We start from the raw sequence: 21,933 nt of genomic DNA, 5'->3' as shown, positions 1-21,933 counted from the left end.
AAAAAACCTGTCCGAAGCTTCAAAACTCATGACAGCATCATATGGGCAATCCACAATTGTTTAAGGGCATAGTAATATTAATGCATGTAAACTTTTGACATGCAGTAAAGTAATAAAAATGCCTTAAAACATTCTCTCTATCATTATTCTGGCATTTGGCAGATATTAATAACTAGATGGTGGCCTGATTCTAACGCATCGGGTATACTAGAATATGATCCGATGCACAGCCACGTAGTATATAGCACATCCCACGTAGTGTAGAGCACAGCCACGTAGTATATAACACAGCCCACGCAGTATATAACACAGCCCACGCAGTATGTAACACAGCCCATGCAGTATGTAACACAGCCCACGTAGTATATAGCAATGTGGGCACCATATCCCTGTTAAAAAAGAATAAAAATAAAAAATAGTTATATACTCACCTTCCGGTGGCCCTCTGATCCAGCCCAGGCCATTTGCGATGCTTTGTTCCAAGTAATGCCTTGCGGCAATAACCCATGATGATGTAGCAGTCTCGCGAGCCAGCTACGTCATTACGGGTCGTTGCCGCAATGCATTCTTGGGACCAGAGCGTCACGAGGAGCGAGAAAGGCTGCCGTGGATGCCGGAAGGTGAGAATATAATGATTTTTTTACTATTATTTTTAACATTATATATTTTTACTATTGATGCTGCATAGGCAGCATCAATAGTAAAAAGTTGGTCACACTTACAGGGTTAATGGCAGCAATAATGGACTGCGTTACACTGCATTATGCCGCGGGTGTAGTGATCATATTGATTACACAGGTGTGTCACAGAATATTATACCATTGCACAGTGAAGAAAAATTTATTATATTTTTGCAACAAAAAAATTGGTTTTGCCCCAGATTTTACATGTTCACATGGTTTTCCCATGTGAACATGTAAAATTTGGGGCAAAACCAATTTTTTTTAGTAAAACTGGCAGCAAAATTTGTCACATAATTTCTGTTGATGCATGTGGCAATACCCCGTATGTGGCTATACTGTATTGCTTAGCCACACAGCAAGACTCAGGAATCAAAGAGCGCTATTAATTCTTGGAGAACAAATGATCATAGAATAGTTTGCAGTCTTCATATACAGAATCCCTAAGTGCCAGAAGAGCAGAAGCCCCCATATATTGTAGCGCTCATATATTGTGCCCAGCACGTTCTTCTGGAGTGATGGACCCTTTAAATTAGGTGGGATTTCATCTCTCCAGAAATGTGGACAAACATGTGAATGCTAAATGTGATTGAGGTACACTGTGAGCTTGAGAAGAGAGGGAGGCATTTGGATTTGGGAGAGCAGAATTTGCTGGATTTCTTTTGGGGGTGAGGAGCCATAGCGGTTTTTCAGAGCATTTGTGCTACCACTAACGTGGAAGCCCCCAATATTTATCTTAACAAATGACAAACCTGAGTGGGGAATTGCTTTTTTTGTGGATTGAGTTGAAGCTTTTGTACATTTTCGATCACATTTATCCTGTGCTCTACGCTGAAAACTTAAATCGGGGTTTCCATCTAAATCTCCAAATGACATGATTGAGATGAAACCCCCGAGAGATCCAATCACTGTAATGATGCAGCAGAGTTACTCTGGACTCCATCTGGCCTCAGTTCAGCATTGTCCTTCTTTCAGAAGTGCACAAAACTGTGTCCAACCACGCTTAAAAGCATGTTTAAAAAAAGACAGACTCCACCAAACCATAGGACAGACAGAGTCCACAGTGTCTTCATCTGCCTCATTACAGTTAATCTTCCTCTGGGAGTTTCATTTGAATCACATATTTCAGAGATTTACACGGAAACACCGATGTAAACGCTCAGGATAAATGTGAGCAGAGTCTTACTGCAATATTCTTATGAACCTCAACAAGTTTCTGCATGCAATCTCTACTCCAGGACACCCAGAACTCATTCTAGAGAATTCACCAAAATGGGGATGAAAACCATAATTATAAAAAAGGGCGAGTTTTCAGTAGACTGATTAACTTGACTGTTAAATGTGAACTCAGCAAGAGGTAAGAATGAGGACCAATCCTCCTGCTGAGCCACAACCAAACACCTAAGAATTTCTTATAAAATGCTCTCCATACCTTGGAGACAAATTGCACTCCTCTATCAGACACAATGATCATTCCATGCAATCTCATCACTTGATTGATAAACAACCTGGAAAGGGTTTCAGCATTGGGTAACCCTGATAAAGGAACAAAATGTGCCTGTTTACTGAATCAGTCAACTATCACCCAAATAACAGTCTTCCCTCCTGACAAAGGTAAATTCGTAATGAAATCCATGGACAAATTAGTTCATTTTGTTTCTGGAATTGGCAATGGAGCTAATTCCCAGGCCAGCTGGTTATGACAGACTTTAGCGCGTGCACAAACTTCATATGCAGACACAAAATCTTTAATATCATTAAACATGGATGGCCACAATCAGAGTCTAGCAATAGCTTTCTGCATAGCAATGACCGCCACTCAAAATGGAATCATGAAACTCCTGCAACAGACTTAATTTTAGATATACAGGCACAAATAATTTACGTCCTAGAGTAGTGAAAGGAGCCGACAACTGGACCTCACGGCTATCTGTTTCCAACTCCGAGGGAACCATAGAAATACACAATATCCTTCTTCCCATAACCGCATCCAAGACTTCTCCCGTGCTTCCCCCATACTCTGGAACTCTCTACCCCAACACATCAGACTCACGCCTACCATAGAAACCTTCAAAAAGAACCTGAAGACTCATCTCTTCCGACAAGCCTACAGCCTGCAGTGATCCTCAACCTACTGAACAGCCGCACAGCCAGCTCTTCCCTCTCCTAGTGTATCCTCACCCACCCCCTGCAGACTGTGAGCCCTCGCGGGCAGGGTCCTCCCTCCTTATGTACTCGTGTGCCTTGTTATCTGCTCATGTTTAATCTATTTGTCTATATTTGCCCCGTATTCACATGTAAAGCGCCATGGAATAAATGGCGCTATAAAAATGTATAATAATAAATAATAATAATACCCTGGGGAAGAATCGAGAATGTAGCTTCTGGAGGAGAAACTGAATCAAGGCTGCATGACAAAGCATCAACATTCTTGGACCATGGCCTGAACATAATGGAAAAATTGAATCTCGAAAAAAAATAAGGGCCATCTTGCCTTTTTGGGGGTTAAACGTTTAGTAGATTCAATATAAGCTAAATTTTCATGATCTGTCACAATAGATACCTGATGAATAGCTCCCTCCAAAAAATGCCTCTTTTTCAAAAGCTAATTTGCCAGCAAGTAGCTCACAATTTCCAACATCATAATTTCTCTTAGCAGATGAAAATTTCCAAGAAAAAAAAACATGCACAAGTTGGTCAGAGTTTTATGTCCTTGAGAAAAGACTACTCTCAACTCTGAGGCATCCACCTCTGCGAAGAATGGTTTCTGGAGATCAGATTGGATCACAACTGGAGAGGACAGGAAGCACTGTTTTAATTTATTAAAGGCCCCAATAGCATCCAAAAACCAAACTTTATGATCCACCCCCTTATGTGTGAGATCTGTAAGAGGCTTAACAATCTGAGAGAAATCCCTAATACATTTTCTATAATAATTGGTGAATCCTCTGAAATGTTGCAATTAAGGTCACAAGGTAGCTCCTTCCCAGGATCCATCTTAAACCCTTCCGCAGACACAATGAACCCCAAGAACGATATTTCTTGAACAGAAAAACTACATTTTAACACTTTTGCAAAGAATTTTCCCTGAGCTTTTGTAAAACAGAACAAACATGCTCATAGTGCAAATCCAGATCAGGTTAAAAAATTTGAATGTCATCAAGGTATATCACAATAAATCTTCCAATAATATCAGAAAAAAATGTAATTCCTAAAATTTGGAAAGACTGCTGGTGCATTGGTTAAACCAAATGGTATGAGAAGATTTTTAAATAGACCTTCAGATGTTAAAAAAAGCTGTCTTCCAGTTATCACTCTTCTGGATGCGTATCAAATTATAACCCCTCAAAGATCAAATTTAGAAAACAACTTAGCCCCAGTAAGCTGATTATACAGGACAGGGATGAGTGGAACTGGGCAAGTATTCTTAACCATAATTTAGTTTAATTCACGGAAATTGAGGCAATGGCGGAGACCCCATCTTTCTTTTTCACAAAAAAGGAACCAGCAGCTACAGGGGAGGAGGAAGGAAGGATATGATCTTTCTGTAAAATTTTGCTTGGATTTTCTTTCATGGCAGTACATTTAAGTCCCGACAAACAGGCGAGGTAATTTAGCATTAGCGATAAGATTAGTAGCACAATCATAAGGATGATGGGGAGGTAGTATATCTGCCTCTATTTTAGATACGCAGACTCTTTCGACCAGGAGAGCAAATCTGTGCATAACTAAGACATCTCTTATGACAGTTGGGGCTCCACTTAATATTCTTCTGTCACCAATCGATAACAAGATTGTGAATACGCAACCATGGAAACCCCAACACCAAGTTGACAGACAAGTTATCCAAAACATAGCAGGAATTCCACAATTGCCAGTTGGACAAAGCTCAGGAGTAATGGTGTCCTGTCAATGGCGACAATTTGAATGGATCTCTCTAATAACTGTCCTTAATCCTTTATTAAGAACCAGTCCTGAATCAAAAAAGTTGACTGCAAACCCACAGTCAATGAAAGCAAGTGTAGACAACTACAGGTTCTGAAAAGATAGTTCTTTGGTAAGCAGTACTTTATCAGAGGAGTAAAAAGGTACCTGAAAGTCACGGAGATCTCCTAGACAATCACCTCAGTATAGGCATTACCCTCCAGCTTGCTTGCTTGAGGGCGTATCATGAAGTCCCAAAGAAAATGTCCAGCTTGACCACAGGAAAGGCAGATTCTGAGATTGTCTCCTGTCAACATCCCAAGAGCTGGTAGTGCCAACCTTCATCAGTTCCTCCTTAAAAAAGTGGACAGGTGGTAGGATTGAATGACCGAATCCTCTTGTTGTTCATCACGCCTCTCCCGAATTCAAATATCAAGCGAATAACCTGGGTCATGGCCTCCTTCGAGGAAAGAGGTGAAGTATGTAGAGCCAGAGCATCCTTGAGTGTATCTTAGAGACCTCAGCGGAACTGGCACCTGAGTGCTGCATGATTTCACAGCTATTCCATAAGACCATTGCTTGAACTCGGTACAGAAATTCTCAGCATTGTGGTCCTCCTGTCTCAGTGTCATGATCTTTGCCTGTGCGACCTGGACCCTGTTCTGGGGCTGGTGGGGACAAAGACAATGCTCAAATCTGAGGGCTTCCTCACAGTAGGGACATGATTATTCCCACCCACTGGGATTCATTCCCTGAAGACCAAAGTCGCAGTGTAAAAAAACACCTACAGCTCTCCCTAAACTCCTTGAACCGATCTTTCTCCCTTGAAAATTTATCAGGGAGAGCAACTACAGGTTTAGAAGAGGCCATCTGATAGCTCAACTGACATGCAAGACACTGACAGCTCAGCAAAACCCAACTCAAGATTGCATAGCAGACAGTAATTCACTGTGTCCAAACACATTGAAAGGTTGAACCGTGACAGGCATTAAGTGTGGATTCAGAGATAACTGTACTAATTAGATAGTGGATGCTTTCCTGAAACGGAAAGTACTTGCAAGCAGCATAATACAAAGAATAGCAGGTTTACCCAGAATCCTTTGCAGTAGGCGGAGCTATGCAAATAATCTCTTTCCACCCCTGTCTAATCCACAGCGCTTGGAACCGCCAAGCGTGCAATGCTGCGGATTAGTTTCTAAATTTACACAGCCAACCAATTCCTACCTGTGGACACGTGTTTCGGGCTTTAGGCCCTCATCAGCACAGGGCTGGAATTGGTTGGCTGTATGGAGTGGGGCTCGGTGAGCAAGCGATACATACATGCTAGCCACCTTAGGGAGAGACCCAAGTTGGGCTAAATGTAGCGGGACGAAAGAGACCGAAAAGCCCTCTACTCAAAGGAAATACATAGTGGATGCTTTCCTGAAACGGAAAGTACTTGCAAGCAGCATAATACAAAGAATAGCAGGTTTACCCAGAATCCTTTGCAGTAGGCGGAGCTATGCAAATAATCTCTTTCCACCCCTGTCTAATCCACAGCGCTTGGAACCGCCAAGCGTGCAATGCTGCGGATTAGTTTCTAAATTTACACAGCCAACCAATTCCTACCTGTGGACACGTGTTTCGGGCTTTAGGCCCTCATCAGCACAGGGCTGGAATTGGTTGGCTGTATGGAGTGGGGCTCGGTGAGCAAGCGATACATACATGCTAGCCACCTTAGGGAGAGACCCAAGTTGGGCTAAATGTAGCGGGACGAAAGAGACCGAAAAGCCCTCTACTCAAAGGAAATACATAGTGGATGCTTTCCTGAAACGGAAAGTACTTGCAAGCAGCATAATACAAAGAATAGCAGGTTTACCCAGAATCCTTTGCAGTAGGCGGAGCTATGCAAATAATCTCTTTCCACCCCTGTCTAATCCACAGCGCTTGGAACCGCCAAGCGTGCAATGCTGCGGATTAGTTTCTAAATTTACACAGCCAACCAATTCCTACCTGTGGACACGTGTTTCGGGCTTTAGGCCCTCATCAGCACAGGGCTGGAATTGGTTGGCTGTATGGAGTGGGGCTCGGTGAGCAAGCGATACATACATGCTAGCCACCTTAGGGAGAGACCCAAGTTGGGCTAAATGTAGCGGGACGAAAGAGACCGAAAAGCCCTCTACTCAAAGGAAATACATAGTGGATGCTTTCCTGAAACGGAAAGTACTTGCAAGCAGCATAATACAAAGAATAGCAGGTTTACCCAGAATCCTTTGCAGTAGGCGGAGCTATGCAAATAATCTCTTTCCACCCCTGTCTAATCCACAGCGCTTGAAACCGCCAAGCGTGCAATGCTGCGGATTAGTTTCTAAATTTACACAGCCAACCAATTCCTACCTGTGGACACGTGTTTCGGGCTTTAGGCCCTCATCAGCACAGGGCTGGAATTGGTTGGCTGTATGGAGTGGGGCTCGGTGAGCAAGCGATACATACATGCTAGCCACCTTAGGGAGAGACCCAAGTTGGGCTAAATGTAGCGGGACGAAAGAGACCGAAAAGCCCTCTACTCAAAGGAAATACATAGTGGATGCTTTCCTGAAACGGAAAGTACTTGCAAGCAGCATAATACAAAGAATAGCAGGTTTACCCAGAATCCTTTGCAGTAGGCGGAGCTATGCAAATAATCTCTTTCCACCCCTGTCTAATCCACAGCGCTTGGAACCGCCAAGCGTGCAATGCTGCGGATTAGTTTCTAAATTTACACAGCCAACCAATTCCTACCTGTGGACACGTGCTGATGAGGGCCTAAAGCCCGAAACACGTGTCCACAGGTAGGAATTGGTTGGCTGTGTAAATTTAGAAACTAATCCGCAGCATTGCACGCTTGGCGGTTCCAAGCGCTGTGGATTAGACAGGGGTGGAAAGAGATTATTTGCATAGCTCCGCCTACTGCAAAGGATTCTGGGTAAACCTGCTATTCTTTGTATTATGCTGCTTGCAAGTACTTTCCGTTTCAGGAAAGCATCCACTATGTATTTCCTTTGAGTAGAGGGCTTTTCGGTCTCTTTCGTCCCGCTACATTTAGCCCAACTTGGGTCTCTCCCTAAGGTGGCTAGCATGTATGTATCGCTTGCTCACCGAGCCCCACTCCATACAGCCAACCAATTCCAGCCCTGTGCTGATGAGGGCCTAAAGCCCGAAACACGTGTCCACAGGTAGGAATTGGTTGGCTGTGTAAATTTAGAAACTAATCCGCAGCATTGCACGCTTGGCGGTTCCAAGCGCTGTGGATTAGACAGGGGTGGAAAGAGATTATTTGCATAGCTCCGCCTACTGCAAAGGATTCTGGGTAAACCTGCTATTCTTTGTATTATGCTGCTTGCAAGTACTTTCCGTTTCAGGAAAGCATCCACTATGTATTTCCTTTGAGTAGAGGGCTTTTCGGTCTCTTTCGTCCCGCTACATTTAGCCCAACTTGGGTCTCTCCCTAAGGTGGCTAGCATGTATGTATCGCTTGCTCACCGAGCCCCACTCCATACAGCCAACCAATTCCAGCCCTGTGCTGATGAGGGCCTAAAGCCCGAAACACGTGTCCACAGGTAGGAATTGGTTGGCTGTGTAAATTTAGAAACTAATCCGCAGCATTGCACGCTTGGCGGTTCCAAGCGCTGTGGATTAGACAGGGGTGGAAAGAGATTATTTGCATAGCTCCGCCTACTGCAAAGGATTCTGGGTAAACCTGCTATTCTTTGTATTATGCTGCTTGCAAGTACTTTCCATTTCAGGAAAGCATCCACTATGTATTTCCTTTGAGTAGAGGGCTTTTCGGTCTCTTTCGTCCCGCTACATTTAGCCCAACTTGGGTCTCTCCCTAAGGTGGCTAGCATGTATGTACTAATTAGGACAGCCTACTTGTCTAATAAGTCTAGAATGAAATACTATTTAAACTATACCAATGGTCAAATAAGGGACTTAGCTGCTATAAAAATCATACCTACCTTTGGTGTAATAAACATTGCATTTGATGTGCATAAAAATAGTTTGTTTATTTGCAAATGAGGGTGTTCAATGCATCCTTGGCTTGGCTACAAGTGCTTCATGAAAATTTCTGCCCTCAATTATCATGATCTGCCACTTCCCTCTTACAGTGGGGGAAATAAGTATTTGATTCCTTGCAGATTTTGTAAGTTTGCCCACTGACAAAGGCATGAACAGTCTATAATTTTAAGGGTAGGTTAATTTTAACATTGAGAGATACAATATCAAAAATAAAATCCAGAAAATCACATTGTATAAATTATATAAATTTATTTGCATTTTGCCGTGAGAAAAGTGTCTTTAATGCAGGTAACAAGTTGATTAGGAAAATCTAACTGGTCTGTAGGAGCCAGAACTCTTAATGGTTGGTAGGGGATCAAATACGTATTTCTCACTGCAAAACGCAAATACATTTCTGTAATTTATACAATGTGATTTTATGGATTTTATTTTTGATATTCTATCTCTCAATGTCAAAAATTAACCTACCCTTAGCCCCTTTCTGCCATCCAACGTACTACTCCGTCCATGTGACATGGGCCCTAATTCCCATGGATGGAACAGTGCGTCACATGCGATCAGCCGCGCTCCCGGGAGGGAGCGTGGCCGATCGCGGCCGAGTGCTAGCTGATTAGCACAGCTGACAATTTGTACTAAGTGCCAGGAGCAGTTATGGACCGCTCCCAGCACTTTAACGCCTAGAACACTGCGATCAAACAAGACTGCAGCGTTCCGGTTGCATAGAGAAGCTTCGTGCAGGGTGGGGGCTTCCTGTTTGCTTCCCTGAGACCTTCAGAACAACGCGATGTAATTGTATTGTTCCAAGGGTCTCCTCCCTGCAGGCCCCCAGATCCAAGATGGCCACTGGGTCCTTCTGGATCCTGCAGGGAGGTGGCTTCTCAGTGCCTGCTGAGAGCAGGCAGCGGCAAGCCTCCTTCACTGCCTGTCAGATCGCTGATCTGATACAGTGCTGTGCAAAGTGTCAGATCAGCGATCTGGCTTTACACAGTGATGTCCCACCCTGGGACAATGTAAGAAAGTAAAATAAAAATTAATCTGTGCAAAAATAATTTTTTAAAAAGTTCCTAAATAAAGCAAAAAAAAAATATCGTTCCAATAAATACATTTCTTTATGTAAATAAAAAAAAAAACAATAAAAGTACACATATTTAGTATCGCCGCGTCCTTAACGACCCAACCTATAAAATTGTCCCACTAGTTAACCCCTTCAGTGAAAACTGTAAAAAATAAATACAAAACGAGGCAAAAAACAATGCTTTGCCATCATGCTGCCGAAAAAAAAGCGGATTAACACGCGATCAAAAAGATGGATATGTATATAAACAAGGTACCGCTGAAAGCGTCATCTTGTCCTGCAAAAAATGAGCCACCAAACAGCATCATCAGCAAAAAATAAAAAAGTTATAGCTTTCAGAATAAAGCGATGCAAAAACAATAATTTTTTATATAAAATAGTTTTTATTGTATAAAAGCCCCAAAACATAAAATAATGATATAATTGTGGTATTGCTGTAATTGTACTGACCTGAAGAATAAAACTGCCTTATCAATTTTACCACACGGGAAATGGTATAAGCTCCCCACCCAAAAGAATTTCAGGAATTGCTGTTTTTTGTTCATTCTGCCTCCCAAAAATAGTAATAAAATTAAAATTAAAGCAAAAACGTCATGTGCCCGAAAATGGTACCAATAAAAACATCAACTTGTCCCACAGAAAACAAGACTTCACATGACTCTGTGGGCCAAAATATGGAAAAATTATAGCTCTCAAAATGTAGTGATGCAAAAACAATTTTTTGCAATAAAAAGCGTCTTTTAGTGTGTGACGGCTGCCAAACATAAAAACCTGATATAAAGACGCGCTATAAATAGTAAATCAAACCCCCCTTTATCACCCCCTTAGTTAGGGAAAAATAATAAAATTTAAAAATGTATTTATTTCCGTTTTCTAATGGTTAGGGTTGGGGCTACAGTTAGGGTTAGGGTTGGGGCTAAAGTTAGGGTTAGGGTTGTGGCTAAAGTTAGGGTTAGGGTTGTGGCTATATTTAGGGTTAGGGTTTGGATTAAGGTTAGGGTTTGGATTAAGGTTTGGATTAGGGTTAGGGGTGTGTTAGAGTTAGGTTTGTGGTTATAGGGTTATGGTTAGGGCTGGGATTAGGGTTAGGGGTGTGTTAGAGTTAGGTTTGTGGTTAGGGTTATGGTTAGGGCTGGGATTAGGGTTAGGGGTGAGTTGGGGTTAAGGTTGGAGTTAGAATTGAGGGGCTTCCACTGTTTAGGCACATCAGGGCTCTCCAAATGTGACATGGCATCCAATCTCATTTCCTGCCCATTCTGAGTTGAAAAAGTCAAATGGTGCTCCTTCCCTTCCAAGCTCTGCTGTGTGCCCAAACAGTGATTTACCCCCACATATAGGCTGTCGGTGTACTCAAGACAAATTGGACAACAGCTTTTGGGGTCCAATTTCTCCTGTTACCCTTGTGAAAATAAAAAATTGAGGGTGAAAAGATCATTTTTTGTGAAAAAAATATGATTTTTTATTTTTACAGCTCTACGTTATAAACTTCTGTGAAGCACTTGGGGGTTCAAAGGGCTCCTCACAAATCTAGATCAGTTCCTTAGGGGGTCTAGTTTCCAATATGAGGACACTTGTGGGGGGTTTCCACTGTTTAGACACATCAGGGGCTCACCAAACACGACATGGCGTCGGATCTCAATTACAGCCAATTTTAGTTTGAAAAAGTCAAACGGTGCTCATTCCCTTCCTAGCTCTGCCATGCATCCAAACAGTGGTTTACCCCACATATAGGGTATTAGCATACTCAGGATAAATTGCACAACTTTTGGGGTCAAATTTTTTCTGTTACCCTTGGGAAAATAAAAAATTGAGGGCGAAAATATCATTTTTGTGGAAAAAATATGATTTTTTAATGTTACGGTTCTACGTTATAAACTTCTATGAAGCACTTGGGGGTTCAAAGTTTTCACCACACATCTAGATAAGTTCCTTGGGGGACTACTTTCCAAAATGGTGTCACTTATGGGGGGTTTCCACTATTTAGGCACATCAGGGGCTCTCCAAACGCGACATGGCGTCCGATCTCAATTCCAGCCAATTTTGCGCTTAAATAGTCAAATGGCACTCCTTCCCTTCCAAGCTCTTCCTTGCGCCCAAACAGTGGTTCCCCCCACATATGGGGTATCAGCGTACTCAGGACAAATTGCACAATAACTTTTTGGGTCCAATTTCTCCTGTTACCCTTGGGAAAATAAAAAAAACTGGATCTGAAGTAATTTTTTTGGTGAAAAAAAGTTAAATGTTCATTTTTTATAAACATTCCAAAAAATCATTGCCCTTCAAAACGTTAACTCAATGAGCAATAAAATACATACAAAGTCCTTGGCCATAATTGCTGTTAACAGTGGAATGCTCTTTGCAGCACAATGTCAATTTCAAAAAGCAGACCAAGGTCTCAGCCATGTGAAAGTACAAAACAGGGATGGCTTTTTTCAAGAAACAAGATAGGTATTTTTGAGGCTGAATGCATACCATCATGTTGGAAAAGGTAAGCTAATCCACATGGTAGGGCAGCAATTGTGGTGAAGTTGGACATGTGGGAGTTGTGTTTCCATAAAAGTGGATGCATTTTTCTTGGGTACATGACTATCTGGTGACACAATGGAAGTGGTAGATGAAGATTATGATGTTGATGGTGATGAGAACAATGACCAAGCACTATTTGAAGATGCTACCTGGCTACCAGAAAGATGATCATGAGAAAAAAGAGGAGGGCAGCCTGAGTATTGCTCATATTACTAGTCAAGTTGCTTTTCCCATATGAGCAGGTAATGCTGCTTCATGTGTTGATGGCGAGCCATAGTTGTTAGTCGATTTGCATAGATATCAAGTTAAAAGGTGGTTTATTTGTTATACTTAGAAAGGCACTTTAAAGTATATAGAATTATAATAATTGTATTAATGTATCCAGACATTGGCCACAGGACTACTAGTTATAGAAATACATGAAGCTGTAATGTTCTTGCCAGGAGAGCACCTGGCAAGTCCGAGCATTACGATCATCGTCCATGTTACACGGCCATTTGTCCGCTTCTTAAGGTCTTACAGTGTTGCACTCACTAGGCAACATCTCTCTTGAACTCTGATATTATTTTAGCTTGGTGTTGCAGCGCTCCTGTCCCTTCAGACATTGCTGTATATAATATGGATCTGGGAACTTGACCTCCAGCCCCACTAAAAGTTATAGATTGACTGGCACCACATCTGAAATGTTGTCCTTTATAAAGTCCACCTCTCTCTGAAGACCATCCCCCTTCATTCAGACCAAATTTCCTGTGACAGATTTTTATTCTCTTATTATTTATACTGTCCCTCTTTCTTGATAAAAGGTTTCAAATAGGTTTTCGTCTGGTGACTCACGGTCCATTTTTCATATTTTATAAACAGTAAAAGAAATTATCAAAAAATCTTTAAAAAAATGTTATTTCAGCTTTAAAAATAACAATATAACATATTCCCATTATACATCCCTTTGTATTTTTTTTAATAAGTTTAATTTGCAAGTTGCTTTTCTTATCAGACATCTGTAACAAATTTTTTATATCCAGCTCCGGAAGAGGGGAGACCGGGGCTGTAGTATGAACTCTTTAAAAAAATACTATAAAAATGTTTAGTCTGTAGCACCTTAGACCAACTTCAAACAAAAGATAATATCAATGAAAAGATTCAAACTTACCAATGACTTTGTGAAGATCATCTTCTCCTTCTTTGTTACTATCAGTGCTTAGGCTAAATATTTTAGTAGGCTTTGAAGGTTTAGAGCTTGATAATGGAGCATCTGAACTCATTGGGGCAGCGGTGCTTGTATGAATGGATTTGGATACCTTTGGCTGAGTAGACTGTATAGTTCCTGATGATTGTTTAGTCTGGGCTGTTAGTGCAATTGTTTCGGCCCCGATTGTTGTGCTTTCTACTGTTTTAGTCTGTTCAGTAGTTATCTGTTGCAAAGAACTGGATTGTTTGGTCAATTTTGTTGTTACAGTGTCTACTAAGTTTTCAACAGACGAGGTAGAAATATCCATAACAGACAAGTCAGAGAGTTTTGTATGTCCTTTGATATAATTTGAGGTTAGTGATAATTTGGCTGGAGTGAGATTCTCTGTAGTACTGACAGGCTGGAATTCATGCTTTATAAGCTGATCTTCAATCAACATGTCAATGGCATTGTCTCCACTGTATGAATCATCTTCTAGCAAGACAAATACAAAAAATAAGAAAAATGTTATCAACATTTTGTTTTAAAAATTAACAACCTAAAATAAAAGTAACTATAAATGCAATGTCTACTAAGAACAAAGGGCGGCGTATTAAAACAAAATATAAAAAAGTTACATCATGGTAAAGTAAGATATTTGTTCTCCCAAAGCTGCACGGTATTAAGGAAACCATCATTTTAATAATTATTAATAATAATAATTTGCAAATACCACTGATTCATAGAATAAGCCTGCCCTGGTTCTAGACCACTGATATGGTTTGGATGCATTGGAGCACCCATTTTGGCCTATCCATTGCTCTTTCTGCACCTTTGTAGTTAGTGAGATGTGGAACTATGGACCTGGGCACTGCTCCCTGTAGACCAGGTGATCCAAAATTGCAGCCAAAAAAAAAATAGAGAGCTTTAAAGCAATAGTGAGCCATCATTAGCTAGGTTAGTTACAGGGCTAGTAACATATTTTGTCAGATGTGACCCCATTCAGTAGCTTCCATTCTTTCCTATTACTGGACGGTGAGCACTGCTAAGTGCTAAGCTGATGGCCCAAACTATGTTCTCCCTAAGCTGTTATGTGAGGCAGCTTTGCTTCTGAAGAACTGGAAGCCGAGTGTATTAGGATCTACTATTAAACAGTAGTTCTTGGTCTTTGCAGTAGAGTACTTACTAGTGTACTATGATGGAGCTGCGGTTTACAACATGGTGGTTACATAAGCCCTTAGGTTTATTGTGGATCAAGTAAAAAAATACTGTTCCAGCTAAGGTCCTACAACAGGAGCCATACTAGGACATTGGTTTTGTGAAACAGAATAAACTTTCTTTATATAATAAAGGATGTCTGGGGCTAAAAGCATTCTCTGACAGTTGTACAACACATCCTGTACTTAGTGTAGATCCAGCTGTCAGAGATCAGGATTGTTTTCCCTGAACTGACTAGAAGTCTGCTGGATAAAGCTCAGCATTTCTGGACCTGCTCAATGTTGTATGTGTTAAATAGTTTGCACAATGAGTGAAAGCATGTTACTATAACTCATATAATACATAGAATTACTATTACTTACTGTATATAGTTGAATACATAGTACAGGAAATGTATTTATGTGTCTTGAAGATTGATGTAATTTATCCCTTTTGGAATAAGTCAGTTACTAGAGTTGAGCGACTTTTACTTTTCGGATCGAGTCGGGTTTCGCAAAACCCGACTTTGTCAAAAGTTGGGTCGGCTGAAATCGGCCGATTATTGCAAAAAGTCGGGGGCCGACTGAAACACGAAACCCAATGCAAGTCAATGGGGAATCAAAGTCGGCAGTGAGTGGAGGACAGGAAAACACCTACAGTGCCCATTTTAATGCAAAGAACATCAATTCTTATTTCTTAAGCTTGTCAATCTTAATTTACTTTATAATAATAGTTAGGAATTGAAAACTGGAGGTCATTTGGCTAAAGTTGTGGGGGGGGAGGGCTGGCTCAAGATTTTTGTGGGCCCAGGAAACGTGGAATACGTCACGGCGGTGGAGCAGGGAGAGGTAAGTATTTAAACTTTGCAAGTGCTGTGATCCTGAGCAAGCAGGGGGGGCCCACTCGTTGGCACTGGCACAGGGCCCCTCATAGTACAGCGGTGTGTTTCATGGCGGGTGGTGACTCCCACCGGCAGCGACACTTTTGCGTACTATGAGGGGCCCTGTGCTACAGGGTGGTAACAGGACTAAACAGGCGGCATTTCTTTGTTCAGTGGAGGACAACTGTAATGAGTGGCTGACACAGATAGTAGGCCAAAGTAATAAAGTGGGCTAAATGCAGTTAAAAATTGGTAACAGAACTAAACAGGCGGCATTTCTTTGTTCAGTGGAGGACAACTGTAATGAGTGGCAGACACAGATAGTAGGCCAAAGTAATAAAGTGGGCTAAATGCAGTTAAAAATTGGTAACAGGACTAAACAGGCGGCATTGCTTTGTTCAGTGGAGGACAACACTAATGAGTGGTAGACACAGTTAGTAGGCCCAAATAATAGTGTAAACCAAAAAAATAGGAGCATAAGAGAACCTATCACATAATCAAATTAAGTTCAAGCAGACAACAAAATACTATACCAAAAAAGAACCACTTGAAAAAAATATATATAAATAAAACCAAAAATAATCACATAAACAATTATATTCAAAATATAAATTAGTTTATTGAAGACACCAATCCAATTTAACACAAAAACATGATTAAAAAACATACAAGTCTAAAAAACAAGGGGAGCAGAGCACCACCTGTAATCCGAATTAATTACCAAAATAGCATACGGTGCTATGTAAATCCAACTAACCATAAATAGGGAAACACATATTTCATACTCACAATCTCATAAATAATAATTAATTAATAAAGTGCTTATAGATATGTATCCAAATCCAAGTAGTATCATATAAAGTGCATAAGTAACAGGGTACATGTAGCCCCAAAATATATTATAAACTGCACACGAATAAATCACATATAATGATTCCTAATAAGGGAGTTACTAAAACATGATGAAAACATCCATATACTAACGAGGATTCATTTCCCATGTGGTGCTACTACTACCCCACACTCCAACGCGCATTTCATGCGTTGCTTCGTCAGGGAGTGATAGGAAATGAGGGCTACAACCGGGTAAATATAGGTCCACATAATCAGATATAACCAATAGCATAATTCTCACCCACGTGAGGGCTTACAGCATTACGCATTACAGCTTACAGCTGTAGGAAGCGTCTGTGTAATGATTACACACCGGCGCATGCACTGATCTTCGGACGTCACTCAAGAGGATGACTTCCGGTACTCCGCACCCGGAAAGCGAGCGCGAGACGCTTCGTTCTCCCATACGCACGGAGCCAAAAGTCACCATGACAATGCTAGACCAGCGCATGCGCACATCACACACAGAGGCAGGAACTTTCTAAGAGCGCAACAAAGGAAAGGCAAATACGGGAATACAAACAAGGGCAGCCAGTTATAATAAATCCATAGGTAAATATGAAGAAAAAGGAGGGGATACAACTGAATACCAATATAAACTATATGTGAATACTAGTGATACAAAGGACATATGGAAAAGAAAATTATATATCATCCTCTTGAGTGACGTCCGAAGATCAGCGCAGCGTGTGTATTCTTAACACTGACGCTTCCTACAGCTGTGTCGCCCATATATAAGGTCAGGATAGTTAGCTTTTAGACACTTACGCCCCCTTGTTGAGGAAGCCAGTCAGGCGAAACGGCGCTGTCGGGGTCGCTGTGGAACGCACCTTGTTAGGACCACTTGTCATTGTAAGTTGGCACTATTTGGCAGTAGTAGTTTATATGGTCTATTGTTTACTATACCATGCGCTTTACTGTTCCCAACATTATGTTGGAGGGATATTAGCACTGATTGGTGCAGGATTTGCACGTTAGTTTGCACTATTTGGCAGCAGTATTTTGCACTTTTCCCAATATGATGTTGGGAGGTTATTAGCCCCTGATGGTGCATAGCCTTTGTTACATAGAGACTTTGTCTTCATATACAGTAGTTATACATATATATATTGCTGGCATTGAGGTGTATAGGTATTTATTTAGATTCTCTATGGGGATATTTTTAGCATTTGTGTATTATCCTCATTAAGAGTTTGGTTGTTTTTAGTCTATACCTCCCTCCCTTTATATCCTCTTTTGTTAGAAATATTTATATGCTATTGTGTAATTACATCTGTGCATTTGCTGCTTTATTTAGACTGTTATGCTATATTACACTACACTATGCTATTGGACCTTAGTGGCCTATTTGTGTGCTGTTCCCAGTGTATTTTTAGGGAAGATTTTTTCTGCTGTTCATTTTTAATCTTTATAAATAAATGTTATTTTATCTTATACTTCTAGCTATAGCCTCTTTTTTCCTGTAATATTTTGTTATGGGGAGTTGGTTTTTGACATGAATTATTTGAGGTGTGCTTTACACTGTTTATGGACATATGATATTATTACTGTAAAACAAGGTAGAAGGTGTATATAAACTTGTTGAGAATTTAAATCTCCATTTTTTTTTTTTTTGGGGGGGGAGACTGAACCAAAACTCAGGCCCTGGTCATAAAACAACACAATGTAAGTGGCAGAAAGTGGCTGGCTGATATACGACAAACTAACAGGACATAAGTATATCCACTTTGTGAGAATTTGAATTTCACTTTTTTTGGGGGGAGACTGAACCAAAACTCCGGCCCAGTGTATATCACAACATAATCTAAGTGGCAGAAAGTGGCTGGCTGATATACGGCAAAGTAACAGGACAGAAGTATATCCGCTTTGTGAGAATTTGAATATCACTTTTTTTGGGGGGAGACTGAACCAAAACTCAGGCCCAGTGTATATAACAACACAATCTAAGTGGTAGAAAGTGGCTGGAAGATATACAGCAAACTTACAGGACAGAAGTATATCCACCTTGTGAGAATTTGAATCTCAATTTTTTTGGGGGGAGACTGAACCAAAACTCAGGCCCAGTGTATATAACAACACAATGTAAGTGGCAGAAAGTGGCTGGCTGATATACGACAAAGTAACAGGACAGAAGTATATCCACTTTGTGAGAATTTGAATCTCACTTTTTTGGGGGGAGACTGAACCAAAACTCAGGCCCAGTGTATAAAACAGCACAATGTAAGTGGCAGAAAGTGGCTGGAAGATATATGAAAAAATACAAGGACTGTAGCACAATTTCAATCTCCCTACAATGATCTCAGGAAAAGTATGGCAGCAATAAAAAGGACTGCTGCACACAAAAGTGTGGACAAATAAACAAGATAACTGTGCAGAAAGGAGCAACAGGATTTTTGCTTCTAAAAAAGCAGTTGGTTTGCACAGCAGCGTAAAAACAGCAATGCTGCTATCAGGGAGCCTTATAAGGCAGCCTAATAAGCTACAGAGATGATGCAAAAAAAATATAGCCTCCACTCTCCCTGCAAACAAATGGTGGTGTTGGACAGTGGAAATCGCTACAGGACAAGCAGTTTGGGGGTTAATCTTCCCTCCCTAACTATATCCCTTCTTCTGATGAAGCTGCAGCAACCTCTCCCTATGCTAAGATCGGCAGAAGTAAGATGGCGGTCGGCGTGCACGCCCCTTTATAGCCCCTGTGACGCCGCAGAAAGCAAGCCAATCACTGTCATGCCCTTCTCTAAGATGGTGGGGACCGAGACCTATGTCATCACGCTGCCCACACTCTGCGTCCTCCTTCATTGGCTGAAAAATGGCGCTGAAAGAGTCATACGAAATGCGACTTTTGCGCGCAGATCGGCGACCTCATGGCCGATCCCACACTAGGATCGGGTTGGGTTTCATGAAACCCGACTTTGCCGAAAGTCGGCGATTTTTGAATTTGTCAGATCCGTTTCGCTCAACCCTATCAGTTACTATATACACAGTGCAGCTGCTGAATGCGTAACTTAAAGGGAAGGGGGCTCAGAATGAATGTTACCGTACTGTTTGAGAAGCCCATTCATCAAGACCTCCTACTAATCAGAGGAAGCATTTCTCAGCTATTACTGGGGTAGGTCAATAAACCAATATTGGACCTCAGATATTAACACCATCACTACCGAAAAATACTTACCATTACCAATTCCCGACAGGACCAATTTTCATTGTTTGCATATTTATTTTTGGTCCCCCTCTTTCAATAGTCATATATTTTTTCATTTTTTTTCTTCAACAGAGCTATAAGCATACTTGTTTTTTGTGTGGCACATGTGTAGTTTTAGATGATGCCAATCACTTTATTATATAATTATTGAAAAATGGGAAAAAATACAACTGTGGAGTAATGATGAAAAAAACACAATTTCACTATTGCTTTTGGGGTTGATTTCTAGAGAGATAATTGTGATGTAAAAATAACCAGGTATCTTGATTGTTCAGGTAAGTATGATTATGATTACGAAACATGTTAAGCTTCTTTTTATATTTCAGTAGTTTAAAAACAATAGAATTTGTTTGTGTTGTATTTACTGAGACCAGCAACTTTATTTTTTCGTTAATGTAGCTGTATGGTGCATGGTGACTTGAGTTGTAGTTGTAACTGAAAATGCAATTCTTGTGTTTTGTTTTTTCTCCTTTACAGTGTTTATCTTATGGTGTGGTTCATTTTAGATTTTGATAGAGTGGACTTTTACAGCGCAGATAAAAAAAAAATATTCCTCTATTTTCATTTACGGTAAGGGAGTAATCTGAAAACAGAAGGAAGAGACAAAAGTGTAGTCAGGTAACGTTCCGAGGTCAGAGTACCAGGAGGATAATGGATCAGAGCTGAAGTGGTTAAACAGGCGGGTAGTCAGAACAAAGTCCAAGGTCAGGCAACAGATCAAACATATAGAACTCAAGGCACAGTGAGCACAGCACAAACCTCACAAGATGAATGTATGTCTGGCAGTGTTCTGGGAAACTCAGCTCAGTTAAGAAGCATGGCCATTAAGTGGAATAATGAACACATGAGGCAGCCGATGGCACACAGTCTCAGATTGGATAGTCAAGATGTCATTCAACACACTGACATCTCAGCATGCCCCTGTACCAGATTGGCTGGTTAACCTGTTAATCACAGTACTGACAGCTTCAGCACACCCCTATACCAGATTGGATGGCCGAGCTGTCAGTAACTGTATCTCAGACACTCTGAAGGGTGGAACCGTGACATCACCCCTGTGGTAATTAAAAAACGTTGTGATGTCTCTCTTTTTATTTCCCTCCACTCCCTTATTTATTTTAGGGCTACTTTGAGTATGGTAACACTCTAAACTATGATTAAGATCCAGTCGGTTTGAAATGCATAAGGCCATGAGTTTCCCAGGTTACTTCCTTCTTTTCTAAACTAATGGTTTTATACCATAATTTTAACCATGTTATAAAGATTTGGATGGATCTGTTGCTGGATACCTTTCCATTTTTTATAGTATTGCGGTATACAGTGAAAATAACCATCTCCCACAAGCTGGGCTGCATAGGAGCATGAAGATGGTGATGATGGGGACCTTCATTTGGTTGTGGGGACTTGAGTAGGATTGTGTCCAGAGGAGACCTATTATCATCAGAATAGACTCAGTTCAGATCTCAATCCATAAATGCTGCTGTCAGAGATTAATAGTGGAATTGATATAGTTTAACAGTAGCAATTGGAGCCAGCTTTGATAAACCAACAAAATGCCATGGCACATGCCATATATGCTGAACCCACTCCATACATGCGCACATGACGGAAAAGCAGCCATTAACGTTTCCACTACCTATGGGGGCCCAGGATAGGAAGGGAAGAGAAGTAAGAACTGGGCATTTGCCCAGGACTCCATCCGCAAAAGGGCCCCTTGACTGGACAAGACAGAGACTGCACTCATAATAGCAGTCCTGCTTTACCAGTGCAATTTCACTGGTTGGAATCTTAGTGCAAAAGTTGCATCTGCCATGAGGGGTGGTCTGCTACTTCTCTCAGAGTGTGGCCATCCCTTTGCCAGAAAAATTTACACTGCCCAGCCTCAAGTTTGTGAGGGATCACCAGTTCCTCCAGCATTGCTAGAAGGGAGGAAATCCTTCCATCCCCTTTAGACATACCCCTTCTGGCTCTGCCCACCATACCTTCAAGTGTTAAGGATTCAGTTTGAGAGCTAGAGGAAGGAAGACAAGAGGGAGGAACTTTACATTTTTATGCCCTTAAACTAGAGAGTTATGTCACACAAAATACGGTAGTTAATAAATAACATTTCTCACATATCTACTTTACAGTTGCATAATTTTTTAAACTTTTTTTTGTTATGAAGATAGAATGGTTAAAAGTTGATCAGCAAGTTCTAATTTTTCCAACAAAATTTACAAATTCATTATTTTGGGACAACATCACATGCAAATTGCAGCATCAAAATGCTCAAAATCACATTCAAGAAGTTTATCAACCCTTCTGGTGCTTCACAGGAATCAAAGCACTGTGGGAAAAAAAATGCAAATT

General features: G+C 41.0%; 1 protein-coding gene across 3 annotated transcripts in view; it reads right to left on the bottom strand.

The window, feature by feature from the left end:
• Positions 1 to 21,933, bottom strand: part of OLFML2B (olfactomedin like 2B) — a 581,670-nt gene that overhangs the window by 89,310 nt on the left and 470,427 nt on the right. For 2 of the 3 annotated variants that reach the window (XM_069737201.1, XM_069737199.1), the window contains one exon: positions 13,394 to 13,906. In XM_069737201.1, coding sequence (XP_069593302.1) covers positions 13,394 to 13,906 — 513 coding nt within the window. The remainder of the gene's footprint in view (positions 1 to 13,393; positions 13,907 to 21,933) is intronic. The other variant, XM_069737200.1, reaches the window with a different exon arrangement.

Source organism: Ranitomeya imitator, chromosome 8, assembly GCF_032444005.1.
Source record: "Ranitomeya imitator isolate aRanImi1 chromosome 8, aRanImi1.pri, whole genome shotgun sequence".
Classification (NCBI taxonomy): domain Eukaryota; kingdom Metazoa; phylum Chordata; class Amphibia; order Anura; family Dendrobatidae; genus Ranitomeya; species Ranitomeya imitator.
The sequence above is the reverse complement of the archived record's forward strand: the minus strand, read 5'-3'. Positions and strand labels throughout refer to the sequence as shown.